Source organism: Triplophysa dalaica, chromosome 20 (genome assembly GCF_015846415.1).
Source record: "Triplophysa dalaica isolate WHDGS20190420 chromosome 20, ASM1584641v1, whole genome shotgun sequence".
NCBI classification, from domain to species: domain Eukaryota; kingdom Metazoa; phylum Chordata; class Actinopteri; order Cypriniformes; family Nemacheilidae; genus Triplophysa; species Triplophysa dalaica.
The window spans coordinates 16,955,901-16,970,304 of NC_079561.1; the positions used below are offsets into that span (position 1 = coordinate 16,955,901).

General features: G+C 45.4%; 1 protein-coding gene across 1 annotated transcript in view; it reads right to left on the reverse strand.

Moving 5' to 3' along the window:
• Positions 1 to 158: 158 nt before the first annotated feature.
• The window catches only part of ghrhrl (growth hormone releasing hormone receptor, like), a 37,945-nt gene continuing 23,699 nt past the window's right edge, over positions 159 to 14,404 (reverse strand). The window contains exons 8-13 of the mRNA XM_056733124.1: positions 13,798 to 13,858; positions 13,080 to 13,149; positions 11,032 to 11,123; positions 1,937 to 2,066; positions 1,159 to 1,200; positions 159 to 595 (exon numbers count right to left, since the gene is read on the reverse strand). Coding sequence (XP_056589102.1) covers positions 494 to 595; positions 1,159 to 1,200; positions 1,937 to 2,066; positions 11,032 to 11,123; positions 13,080 to 13,149; positions 13,798 to 13,858 — 497 coding nt within the window. The 3' untranslated portion in view covers positions 159 to 493. The remainder of the gene's footprint in view (positions 596 to 1,158; positions 1,201 to 1,936; positions 2,067 to 11,031; positions 11,124 to 13,079; positions 13,150 to 13,797; positions 13,859 to 14,404) is intronic.

The following is a 14,404-nucleotide window of genomic DNA, read 5'->3' on the forward strand; positions in this document are numbered from 1 at the left end:
ATTCAGTACAGTTTGTTTACAAAGTCTTTTGAATTTAACAAACTTTTGAAAATATATTACTATATGTTAATATATTATATTAATATATATATATATAAGCTTGTAGTTGAACTAAACAAAGGAAACAGACCTTATAACAGCTCTCACTGCGATAACTAGCCCTGCTCTCCTCACATCTCACTTTATCAATCTTTTAATTATTCTGTACATGGCAAATACTGTAGAGAAATATAAAAACAGTCTATTAACACCTCAGATCTGTTCCCATTCAATGGTACATTTCAGCTCCGATAACATTTCCCAAAATAACAAACTAAAGAAATAATTAGAGATCTGAATTTGAAGGGCATCAGTAAAACGTTTCCATGGGTATTTTACCTATATTACCTGGTGTCAATGTGATTTTATAGAAGATATCCACTAAAGTTGAAAAGCTCACTTAAAATGTATCCAAATCCCTTTTAGACATTACTGTTCCAGGATTTTTGTGATGTTAAAACGGAGTGTCCATCTGACTTCCTTTGACTCCAACAGGTACCACAGCGTAACTCCCCTCTTGATAACGGATCCATCGCAAGCGTATTTCATTCTGAACCTGATCAACACAAACACACATAAACATACACAAACTTACAATCCATGGAGACCTTTTTGAAGGACAAACCAAATCACAATGGATTTTATGTTTGTGGATTAAATTATAAACCCAGTCCTGGTCTCTCTTTTATAAATCACTTTGGATGAAAGCTTCTGCTAAATAATTGAAAATGTATACCTATCTCATTAAATGCCTAAACTCAGTGTATAACCTTTAATACTCAATGTGAGCTTTGTTTTCACAATTTTGTTGTTGTGCACATCATATGCTTGAAATAAGTAATACATCATTATTATTATTCATCTTTAATTGTTTACGGTCCTTTGAGCAAATCTCTTGTCAATCCATTAATTTGTTTCTTAATTAAAGGAATGAAGATTGCTTGCTGAGGTTTTTAATTGTGACATGTTTTTAGCACACATGTTGTTTAAATGTCTAACTGTTTCCATTTTACAACTTTTAAAAAAGACAGAAAAAACACAGGCTGACATTTAAGTGGCCTTGAACTGATTTCCAGTCAGTTAATGCTCAAAACACTGTGTTTGTTTCTTCTTACTCACCTCCTGGTTCAGAAAACAGTAGAGAACTGCAACAATAAGTCCCTAAAGAAAAGCAACAGAAAGAACAAGGTCAGTGTCTCTGTAAACTGTAAAAACATGATTATTTATGATCAAAATCTAAAATCCACTAAATATTATAAATTAGAGATGCACCGATACATCGGCGATAAAAGCAATTTATAGGAATCCTTTAGGAGTGTCCATGAAATCAAAATAATTAAATTGAATAATTAAATAGAAAATCGATGGAACAGCGCTAAAGTACTGAATGTTTGGCAGGTGATATGTAAATACAGACTAAATCCACTCATTGGCACATTAATGATATACAACAACGATTTTAGACTGATTTGGCTATTCGAGAAATTTAATGACTGAAAGAATAATTAGCGCTCAAAACTGAAAACATCAACCACTGGCATCAATTACGACTTAAAATAATCCAGGGAGTAAAAAGGAACAGATTTCCTTTTTCATTTTTTCTTAAACACCTGCATGGAATTAATGTCTGAAATTAGGCAATGGCCCTTCAAGAAATTCAATTAGCATCGTGACTAACAGATGAATGTCTGTGAATCCCCAGTGTCCATCTTCTCTCTTAACAGATCAAAGGTGAGTGTGAGATGTGCTCCTGCAGGTCTGTGTGTTGTTTTGATCAAACCTCATCGAGCGCACGGTGGGGAGCTGGTCTGCTTACGTTCATTCACACACGCAGAGTTTGTGCACTGAGCTTGTGTATTGCTTTGAATGGTTTGTATTGATAAGAGGGTTGGATAACCTGGAAGGAGCCCAGACAGAGTTCGACGCAAATCCGCAGGCTCATGTTGAAGTAGTCTGGGAGAAAACTGAACACCATATAATGAGTGCCGAAGAGAGGGATAAGCAGAAGGGTGGACTTGGTCAGTCGCCTGAGGAAAAGAGATAGAGCGCGAGTGAAAGAGATAGAGAAAGCAGTAGACAAAATGACAGAGTGAAGAAGAGAGAGTGATGGAGAAAAAAAGAGCGATAGATAAAAAAGAGAGAGAGAGTGATAGAGAATTTAAAGAAAAGCAAAATAGAAGAAATGAGAGAGGGAGGGAGAGAGAGACCGATAGAAAGCGAAAGGAAGTGATAGAAAGAGCCAGGGATTGAAAATAAAATTGAGAAAGAGTGATAAAGAAATATAGGGAATGAACATATAAAAAGAGATTGAGTGATAGAGAGATAAAGAAAGACCGATAGACAGCAATAGAAAGAGTGTGAAAAAGAGTAATGAAGGAAGTGATCAATAAAGAAAAATTGAGAGCCAGTGATTAGAAAAAAAATGACATAGAAAAAGAAAGCAATAGAGCAAAGAGAGAGAGAAAGAGTGAAAGAGAAAGAAAGTAATAGGGGGGAAACAGTGAGCAAGAAGAGGAATGAGAGAGAGAGCGATACGACGCGAAGGAGAATGATAGGGAGAGAGAGATACAGTGATCGGGACCAAAAGAGAGAGGGATAGAGAGAGTGATGGGGAGCAAAGAAAAGGGATAGAGAGAGTGAGGGATTAAAAAAGTAAATAAGAAAGAGTGATTGAGTGATCAATGGAGAAAAACATAGTGAGTGACACAGAAAGAGAGAGTGAGAACAATAAAAAGAGAGAGCGATGGAGAAAAGCAACCAATAGAGACAGAAAGAGAGTGATAAAGAAAGAGTCATACAGAGTGAAAGGGAGTGAGCAGCAGAGAAAGAGAGTGATATATACAGTGAAAAAGAGAGGAAGTGATGGTGACAAACAAAAAGTAAGAGTGATAGTGAGAGTTAAAACATTAGAAAAAGTGAGAGTTACAGAGAGCGAACAACAGAGAGAGATAAAGGATCGAGGGAGAGAGAGTTATAGAGAGAGGTTAATAGGCAAATTAGTGCTGAATGTGTCAGTATGAAACTAAGATTCCTTTGTAAGGATGAATTCACATGCAGGTGTGTCTACTCATATTTATGCTATAGCACTGCTGAGCATCACAGTGAAATGCTGTTTAATTGAAAACCCTCAAAGAAACTCCAAAAAAGGCCAGATTCTTATGTGTACATCTGCTCTTGACAGGCCTGTGTGGAATCTGCATATGCATGAGTTACATACAACAAAAAAGGCTGTTACCCCTTATTTCTGGATAAAACAAACAGTCCTCACCCTTATACCACCATTTAACACGCAAACAAACACAAGGACACATCACAAACAAAATGAGCTGTGCCAGACTGCATGTAATATACTTTAAATGTCTTTAATAAAATAGATATTCTTTCACTGGATTGTTCAGGCTATAATATTGGACAAGGCACATTGAAAGTTACCATAATATGCACACCCACAACTGTGAGAGCGCAATAATAATTTATTTAGGTATCAACCCCTCCCCATTTTATTATTACTAAAACATTAAAAAGTCTTATTTCCAGCATCTGTGTTCAACAAATCTCAGTGGTTTTATCTGGATGTAAGAAAGAGAGCGGATGATGTACGGTACTTCAGATACGGAAAGAACAAAGCAAAAGCACTTAAGTTAATCACCAACATCTTCAATCCATCACTGTGGCTAAAAATTATTCAAGATTCAAGATTCTGATAGTGACAATATGGAGTGCACAACAATCTCCGTCAAGAATGGAATTATTTTTCCTCTCAGCATGTGACGTTTGTTTTCAGATGATGAGTCTTTGATGACTGTCCACGTACAGTATCTCAAACTCACTCTCAGTGCAGTAATTTATAATAATTTTCAACTTTATAAATAAATTAAATGTAATTTATAACTATAATACATTATAGATTTTTCCCTAAATAAAAGAAATGTCCAAAAAAAGAAACCAGCCAGTTTTTGATATATGCATAAACTTCTGCCGGATTCCTATGATTTAGTGTGCATGGTTTGTCAGTCGAAACGTGAGAAGTCAGTTTTATTCAACTTTAATAGAATTACTAAGTAATATTAAATGTAATTGAAATACTAGCCAGGTGACACCAACACCACCTATACCCTATAATAAATTGCAATTTATTTATTTAATACAAATTAATTTTGTATTTGTTGTAACAAGCATTGTCTTGTTTTCAAGTTTACAATTTACAACATCAATTTGCAAATCTAAACATCTTTGAAAACGTCTTGGTTACGTATGTAACCTCAGTTCCCTGATGGAGGGAACGAGACGTTGTGTCGAGAACGACAGATGGGGTTCGCCCTTGAGAACCAATCAACTCTGACTACTATAGAAAAGGCCAATGAAATTTGGCGAATGCAATTTGCATGCCGGGCTCCGCCCCCGGAAATCCGGTATAAAAGGAGGCCGGCGTGCAGCATTCACTTACCTTTGTTCTGAAGAGCCTGAGACCTCTCAAACTGCAGCAGAATACGATACGTGTTCGTGGCATAAGGGACACAACGTCTCGTTCCCTCCATCAGGGAACTGAGGTTACATACGTAACCAAGACGTTCCCTTTCTGTCGGTCTCTCGACGTTGTGTCGAGAACGACAGATGGGGTTGCCTATGGAAAACGCCACAACGCTGTATCGCGTCACAATCTCTAGCGAAGCGACGGTAACAAGCCTGGGCGTGTCATCTCGAAGCTTTCGTGAGACTGTAACCTTCCAGTGTGGTGGTCGGGGGGTTCCAGAGCTTTCTTGGAGAAAGATGGGTACAGCCCTGACCGGTAACTTTCACGGACGGGGCCTTAGCTCTCTATAGGCGAGAGGCCGTCCAGATCAGTTTACACCGGGTAAGCGCGACTCTTAATCAGAGAAGCGCTACAGAGGCCACCTCCTACCCGTGGGGAGGAATATGGTGGATATAGGTATGGTCTCGTCCTTGGAGGAGAACGCATGGAATGTGCGGACTGAGTAGTTAACCGCGAGGTGGAGGCCCACCTGGGGAAGCTCATGGGTTACCAGGAGTGGGAACCATTCTCATGAGGATACATCAGACGGAACAGCCCACGGAGGGGGTGTTACAGACGTCCGGTAGCACTAGGTCCGGTTAGAGCTATCTGTGATAGCTCACATGGTATCCCGGCCTAAGGGGGAAGGCTGCTCTGCCCAGCCAGCCCCCAGGGGGTGCTTGTTTGGTGATGGATGGAATGCCTATTCTTAACCAGTGTCTGGGTAAGAAGGGAGGCTGGTGAGGTACCAGTTTCTTAGCGATGTGTTCGGGTAAGAAGAAAAGGTAAATAGCACACTGACCCAACCTGTTAGAGGGTGGAAAGGTGCTTTCGCAGGCATACGCCCCCCCGGATGCCAGTCCTACATGTCGCCACGCAGGACGTGGGCTGACACCGGGTTTACGCGAAGGTTGTTAACCCTTGCGAAGGTGTTTGGGCATAGCCCAACCCGCAGCTCTACAGATGTCTGCTAGAGAGGCGCTTCTGCCAGTGTCCAGGAGGTGGCTAAACTCCGTGTGGAGTGAGCCCTCACTGCCAATGGGCATGGGAGATTCTGAGATCGGAATGCCGTCGTAACGGCGTCCACGACCCAGTGCGCCAGCCTCTGTTTGGAGACAGCCTTCCCCTTCTGCTGTCCTCCAACAGACACGGAGCTGGTCAGAGCTTCAGAGCTCTGCGTGCGGTCCAGTACGTACTGGACACAACACTAATCGGGTTGGGTCTTCCTCCCCTATGGGGAGCGCCTGCAAGTTCACCACTTGGCCCCGGAGGGAGTAGTGGGAACTTCTTGGGCACGCATCCGGGCCTGGGTCTCAAGATAACGTGAGAGTTTCCAGGGCCGAGTTTAAGGCAATCCAGGGACACGGAGGATGCTCGGTGGTCCCCTACCCTCTTGAAGGAAGTGAGCGCCGTCAGGAGGGCCGTCTTACTCTATGAGGAAGATCGGAACCTCCGAGGGGCTCTTTGGGGGGCCCTGAGGCTCCCCAGGACCACTTAGGGTCCCAAGAGGGTATGGAGCAAAGATGAGGCGGATTCCGCCCTCTCGCTGCTTAGGAACCTGGTGACCAGGTCGTGTTGCCCTAGAAACTTTCCACCGACTGAGTCGTGATGAGTGGCAATAGCGACTACATACACTTTCAGTGTGGAAGGGAGATGTTAGTCTCCAGTCTCGTGAGGAGGGGAACACAATCCTGATCAAGCACCTCAGTGGGTCTTTCTCGTTGAGAAAGACACCAGGACGAGAAGAGGCACCGTCTAGAGGCGTGTAACCGCCTAGTAGATGGGGCCCTAGCCTGGGTGATGGTCTCAGCCGTATAGGGGGAGTAGCCATCTTAGGATCTTCTCGTCCCGTCTAGAGACCAGACATGGGTGTTCCAGAGGTCTGATCTGGGATGCCAGAACGTGTCCTTCCCCTGAGAGAGCAGGTCCTCTGTCAGGGGAATGGTTCAGGGGGAGTCGCTGTCCAGAGCATCGGCTCTGAGGCCAAGTGCGGTTAGACCGGTGTGGTGTAACCAATAACACTTGGTGCTCCTGCTCCCTGACCTTGCACAGAGTCTGTACAAGAAGGCTCCTGGGGGGGGGAAGGTGTGCTTCCGCCCATCCCGCGGCCAGCTGTGCGCAAGGATATCCGTGCCGAGGGCAGGGACTATCAAGCGGGCAAATGGTGGTGTTACGGGAGGTGAACAGGTTTTACCTGGGCCTACCCGAACAGCCTCCAAATGAGCTGGACTGCACGGGGGTGGAGTCGCCACTCTCCACGAGGCATAAACTGGCGAGAAAGCACGTCGGCTGTCTAGTTCAGTTTGCTCGGGGTGTGTGGCCTGCAGGGAACGAGTCACCTGTTGACTCCACCGGAGGAGGCGTCGAGCAAGTTGTGTTTAGCTGCTGTGTGCGAACGCCACCCTGACGATCTGTATTCGCTACAGCTATAGTGCTGTCCTCGGAACAGCACGTGCATGTCTCGCACGAGAGGCCGTAGCCTGCTCAGTGCAAGTAGCATAGCCCACAACTCTTGGCAATTGATATGCCAGCGCAGGCGGGGGTTCGTCCAACACCCCACCTGCGTGCCCGTCGCACACTACACCGCACCCCTGCAGGGAGACTTCAGTCGTCACCACGACCTGCCTCATAACCTGCTCAAAGGGACCTGAGTCCGTCGAAAAAGTCATAAAGACTAGGGGTTATGGTGCGTCGGCAGCAGGGCGGCATCACCATGCGCCTGCTGCCGGTGTGCCACGCTCTCCTCGGAACTCGACTCTGAAACCAGTGTTGGAGCGGTGTCATGTGCATCAACTCGAGGGGTATTAACCCGCGAGGACGCCATGTGTCCCAGGAGCCTCTGAATTGTTTCAGGGGGACCGCTGTCTGCCTAAAATGTTCATTTCAGACAGTTCAACACTGGTTGGGCACAACTGCGGACAGGTGTGCCGACATGGTGACAGAGCTGAGTTCCATACCGAGAAAGAGGATGCTCTGCACTGGGGAGAGCTTGCCCCTCTCTTGGTTGACCTGGAGTCCCAATCGACCTAGGTGCCGGAGCACCAGGTCCCTTTGTGTACATAACAGATCTCGCGAGTGTGCCAAGATAGGCCAGTCGCTGAGATAGTTTAGTACCCGCTCGCCTTCCTCCTCTCAGGGAGAAAGGGCGGTCAGGGACAGACCGAAAGGGAGGACTCTGTACTGATATGCCCGCCTCTCGCACGCGAACCGTGGGAACGGCCGGTGTCGAGGAGGATCGAGACATGAAAGTAAGCGTCCTTCAGGTCGATTGCCACGAACCAATCCTGACACCTCATAGATGTCCGGACGCGCCTCTGTGTGAGCACCCTGAATGGCAGCTTGTGAAGGTGCTCTGTTCAGGGTACGCAGCCTTTGGGGGCAACCCGCCGTCTTTCTTGGGAACGATGAAGTGCGGGTGGTGACCCACTGAACATCTTGGTTTTGAGGGACGAACTCGATGCCTGTTTTGCCAGAAGGGTGGTGACCTCTACCCGAAGTACGGAGGCGTCCCTGCCTCTGACAGAGGGAGAGATGATGCCCCGAAACTTGGGTGAGTCTCTGGCGAACTGGATGGAGTAACCAAGACGGACCGCCCTCATTAGCCAGCGAGACAGTGTGGGCAGCTCTCGAGCTCCCAGGGACTGTGACAGGGTGACCAAGGGGACGGTCTGCTTCATCATTCCCACGGGGGGTGGTTCGTCGGCTGGCGGAGCTAACCATGTCGCGGGGAGTCCCCGGAGGGAAGGTTTTTGCTCCGCCTGCTTACCTGCCTGGCGGGACAACGGCACGCACTGTCGGTTTGAGAGTGGTGACGGCTGTCGTATGTGTACGACCTCACGCCTCGCCAGGGTGTGAGGTCGGTTCGCCGAGCACAGTCCAGTGGAGTGTGCGATCGGCTGCAAGTAAACCCGGGGAGAACAGAAAACTCAGTGAGTAAGTGGGCGCCAAGCCCTAACAAGGGCCCGGCTTTGCTGACGAGGCAGGAGTCGTCCCGTACCGACCGATCAGAGCCGTGGCTGTGAAGGTTCGGGCCCGATGTTGTTCTCCCTGGGGTCTTCCCGTCAGTGTCCCTTCTCGCGAGGAGGTTGCTGACGGGGTGGAGGTTTCCCCCTCGACCTCTGCTTCCGGGGTGCCGCCTGTGGGGGCACAGGAACCGGAGCCGATGTCGAAAGGGTCCTGGGTTGCAGGGAAGCAGACGTCACGTGAGATCTCGGAGGCCTGTAGGCGGCCGAGTCGCGGCGTGAAAAAAATGTGGTTAATTGCCACTGTCTGCGTCGCCGTCAAAAAACTGCTGAGCGCAGTCCTCGACGGTGTTACCAACAACCCACCCTGCGAGATGAGTGCATCAAGAAAGCGGACTTCCTTGCTGTCACTCTTCTGCACAAGGTATAGCCGGGGGTGTCTCTCCTGGACCACTACCGTGGACATCGTCCGACCCAGGGCCCGTGCCGCCGCCTTAGTCGCCCGTAGAGCGCTGTCAGCGGTGGCACGGAGATCCTGCATTATACCCGGGTCGGCCTTACCCTCGTGGAGCCCTCTCAACGCCCTGGCCTGGCGGACCTGCAGGATGGCCAAGGCATAGAGAGAGGAGGCAGCCTGGCCCGCAACATCGCAAGCTTTCGACACCAGTGATGCCGAAGTCTTACGTGCTTTGGACGGTAGGAGTGGTCGATCCCCCCCCAGGTGGTAGCCGTCCGCGGCACAGGTGCACCGCAGGCGGACGTTCCACCCGGGGGATCTCGACGCAGTCCTTGGCTGCCTCACCATCGAGGGAAGTAAGGGAGCCGGAGCTGGTTTCACTGGAACGGTCCGTGAGTGGAGCGTTCCAAGTTTTACACAGCTCCTCATGCACCTCCGGGAAAAACATGGCACCCGGGGTGGGCGCGGTTTGCACCGCGCACCGACCTCGGGAACCACGCATCCCCGGGTTAGCACGGATGACATCACTTCTGCTTCCTCCTGAACTCGACCGCTGGGGGTGGAGTTTGGATTCGGCAGAGTCGGATGCCAGTCTCCCTCCGATGCTGCGAGCGACATCTCATCTACGTCACACATCGTTTCCGAGTGTGTGCGTGAGGATCCGGACGGTATGCCACCGCCGGTTGGGGAACGTTCAGAAGAGCGAATCGGGGTGCGATCGGCCCGTGAGCACTTGGCTGGCGGGTTTACGTTCGCAGAGTTCCCCGTATCACTAACGCTGCTAACGTGGGTGGTCATCGGGGCCGTAGCCACAGATGTCACAGCCCGGGTAGCAGACGAAATGGTGGCTGGTTCCCGTAGGAAGACAGCCACCCGTGACCGCAACTTCTGAATGACAATCTGCCCGCAGTGCAGGCAGATGTGTCAACGAACGCTGCTTCAGTGTGCTGGGCGCCCAGACACCTAATGCAGCGCTCGTGTCCATCCCCCTCCTCGATGAGGGTGCCGCACCCAAGAGAACAGCGGGACATGCCGCGCTGGAGAATGCTCAGTCAGTCCTGAAAAGGACTTTTAGAAAAAATCTCTAACACCTCCGGAACCGCCGAGACGCCCAGGGGAAGGTCGCTGCAGGAAGGGACGATCCGCTGTAACACGTCGTAGCACCAGCGTGTAGTTGTAGAGGATTGAATCCTGAGTTGTACTCATGAGCGATGGCTCTGAAGAACAAAAGGTAAGTGAATGCTGCACGCCGGCCTCCTTTTATACCGGATTTCCGGGGGCGGAGCCCGGCATGCAAATTGCATTCGCCAAATTTCATTGGCCTTTTCTATAGTAGTCAGAGTTGATTGGTTCTCAAGGGCGAACCCCATCTGTCGTTCTCGACACAACGTCGAGAGACCGACAGAAAGGGAACTAACATATATTTACTTAAGAAGCAAAAGTATGTCTTTATTTTTATCATTTTTATTTTTCTTACTCAACTGGCATACACCTTTATCTTGTTGTGTGCAATACCTCAGATAATTTTGTTTGTGATTCCTTGGAAGGTAAGAAATAAAATCTTAAATGATTTTACAACCTAATCTTACAGGTATTCATAAATATATTATGAGGTGGCTTATTCGTATGAACTTGTACATTGTGAATCGTACATGAACGCATGATTACTATAAAAACGCAATTCTGACGCCACACCCTAAAGCCCACCCCTAAACCTATCCTCAATGACAATCTTACAAATGTACAAATGAGATTGTAAAAATTCAAAGTCAAAATTAGCCACATTGTAAAATAGTTATGTTTTTTACTTGAGATTGTGATGGATTTTTATTTTTAGGTAAATATATATTATTGCAAGGATGTTTAGAAAACTGTTTTAGAAAAGGAAATACTTTTTTTGAACACTGGAATTGTTTAACAATGCAACGAAAGCAAAATCTGTAGCCACAGAATGTGACTAGGAAGGCACATTTTAAATATCTACACTACTTTTTAAAAAACAGCTGTGTAATAGATTTAGATCTGCTTCACAGCTGGCACCTCAGATAACATCTGAATACCTGTATTGAGCAGAGTTATTAAATTGGATCAGACGAGGATTCAGTTTCTGGACCAGAATCCTGATAATGTTCATGAAGAGAAGAAAGTTCACCTGAAACAGAATCAAATAAAAGATTTCAAACTGTGTCAGAAGCCATCCATCAATCCATGTGTTTATGCAACCGACGCTTCACATATTGACGCTTGGGCATCACTTTTTAACGTGCAGGATACCACTTTGGAGTCCTCTGTTCGCCATTGTTCATGCCGTTTTGGCGGTATGTTTGTGTGTTGCGCTTTCGCCATCCATTGCTGGGAAAAATAAGATGTATTTGGTGACGTAACACCTGGCTCTGTATTGGCTCTCTAGCCTGTTGAAAAGCAACCGGTTCGTAAAGGGCTCGCCGGTCGAACCGACTAAGAACTGCCAATAGCACTTGGCTCTGATCTAGCACCAGGTTCCTGCTGTTGGAAAGGGGGTATCAGTGACGGTGTTTAGTTCGAGGCAGTAGATGCGGCAGAGCTACAGGGACCACAATGTTGCCTTGTAACGTTAAATCAAAATCTGGTTTTCGAAAAGGAAAAGAGAGAAAAAAGAGAGAGGAAAGACAAAGGAAAGGGTGTCAAACTGTAACCCAGTTTTTCACAAAGAAAGGTGGGTAGCCTATAGTCTGTGAGTGGTATTAACTTGTTTAATCACCATTTACTCAGTGCAGGAAAACGTTTATTGAGATATTCATATTAATATATGTTCAGCTAAGTAAAAAAATCTGCTGTTTTTATTGTTTTGAGAGGATAATGTTAATTCATTTTGATTTAAAAGTTCATATATATTTAAGTTTGTTAGTTTTTCTTTTTTAAAATCTTTCATTTATTCCATTCCATTCCATTTTCTACCGCTTATCCGAACTACCTCGGGTCACGGGGAGCCTGCGCCTATCTCAGGAGTCATCGGGCATCAAGGCAGGATACACCCTGGATGGAGTGCCAACCCATCGCAGGGCACACACACTCACTCATTCACTCACTCACGCACACACTCACACCCTACGGACAATTTTTTCCAGAGATGCCAATCAACCTACCATGCATGACCAGGGGAGGAAACCGGAGTACCCGGAGGAAACCCCCGAGGCACGGGGAGAACATGCAAACTCCACACACACAAGTCTGAAGTGGGAATCGAACCCCCAACCCTGGAGGTGTGAGGCGAACGTGCTAACCACTAAGCCACCGTGCCCCCCCCATCTTTCATTTATAATTAATATAATTAATTAATTTTTTTTTAATTTTACAATAAAAATACATTGAGACTGTAAAAGATGGCCTTCAGCACATTGTTTATGGTTGCTTTTATTCTTGCATCAAATAGTGAACTGCATACTACACTTGCATGAATGAACAAATCACCAGCAGTTAATATTGTGGTAGTACTAGTATTGAATTGCAGTTCCAAGCCTTTAATTAGAGTTATGTAAATCTTTGGATGGGACAGTTAGGACAGGGGGCCCAATTAGATTTTTGTCATGGGGCCCAAAATTCGTGCGAGCAGAGCTAGGCTTCATGAAACGATGAAACAGTTTAATCAAATGTGCCGTATCCTGTCAAGGCTTCGAAATGGTGACACCTAGTGATCATTCGCGCGTGTTGCGCTAAAACACTTACGTGACAACAATTTAGACAATCACTTACGATTAACATCTGTATGTTCATATATGAGCTTGATTGAGTGTGGGGGGGTTATTAATCTTGACTGATGTGCTGTTGTTGAGGGTTCGAATCTTGGTTGAAGCGTCTTCACATCATTCTATCTTGATAACACAACACATGGCTCTGTTTGTTTAGTAAACTGCCTAGATTTCACATTAAGTGATATTTATCCCGAGATGATCACTACAAACATGGTTATTTTTTATTTCTTGATTTACAGTTAAATCAGTTATAGACTGGTTTATGAGACTCCAAAGTGGTACCCTGCGTGTTAAAAAGTGGCGCCAAGGGGCGCTTACTGAGCATCAATATGTGACGAGTCAGGAGTGAGAATTTGTTGGTTTATATGTTATCTTACCCCAATGGATACTGTAATAGGACCCTTGATGATCCACCAAAAAGGTGAATTTTCATTTATGTCCCAGCACCTGAAAATCCAAAGTATAGATCAGAGCAAGTCGATTTGTATAATCTGTATGAATTCTGTGCTTACATGAATCGATTAAAATGATTTTTTTGAGGACAAGTGCAATTTTAAGCTGCGAGATTTAGATGTTCTAGGATGATTTAACCATTTACAGGGCTGGACAAACTGTTCTAAATTACGGAGTCAGGGTGGTTTTGAGCCTGAGTGATTTTCAGCATATTTTTATGTGGTTACTTCAGGTAATGTTCTTGGCCAAACTGTTTACTTGTATATAATGATCCATATCACCTGGTGAGAATTATTTTTTGCATTTGAACAAGAAACTAATTTTGAAATGGTCTCTTCATTTTTGAATTTCACAATCTTTGAATCTCGCAATAGTAAAAATCCATAAATTTAATTTAATGTATAAAATGAAATGAAATCATTTTCTGTATAAAAGGGATTTTCAGAGCATGTTTTCAGTTTCAAGGCCAAATATCCTACTGCACACACTTCGGTTTTGATTTGGAGGTCAAAATGACACACAGAACTTGCATCTCATCACAAACGCTGTTTAAGAACCTTACCCATGAGCAACAGTAATAGTTTGTCTTGCCTTTACAACACTGAAATGGGAAAACTAATGGGAAAAAGTAAAGAAAATTACTCGGTGTCCTCAAAGAACAGCCTGGAGCAGATCCAGAGGACAATGCAGACTAATGGAACACCTGCAGGGAGAGAGGATGAGATTCATTACAAAAAACACTTAAGATGAGATGAAGATAGAGATTTACTGTTAACAAACTATATACTTATAAGATTATAAAAAAGTACAGGCTGTAAGCCAAGAAGCTACTATTTTTTGTGACGATTATGATAATATTGTTTCGGGTCAAACAAAAAATGTGTTTAAAGAAACCCCAAAACAACAACATATAAAAAATAAAGTCTATTCAATCCAACATTTATAGGCTATCCATTTCAAATGAAGTTTCCAACGTTTATGGAAATTAATTAGACATTAATAACTCACATTTGCAGATTAGATTTATAAACTGAGAATAAAGTTTTTCAAATATTAATACTTCTGTTTGTCTCTGTGTGGCGTTTAACTGCTTCTGCATTGTCTGTTTATCTGTTTTTCAATTTCCTGCTCATATCGATTATAGAGCTGTCAATCACTAGACTTGTTATGACACTTCTCACACCCCCAGGGTAAGAGTGGTGAGGAGAGAGAAAGAGAGAGAGAGAATACAATGGAGAATTGAGCAATA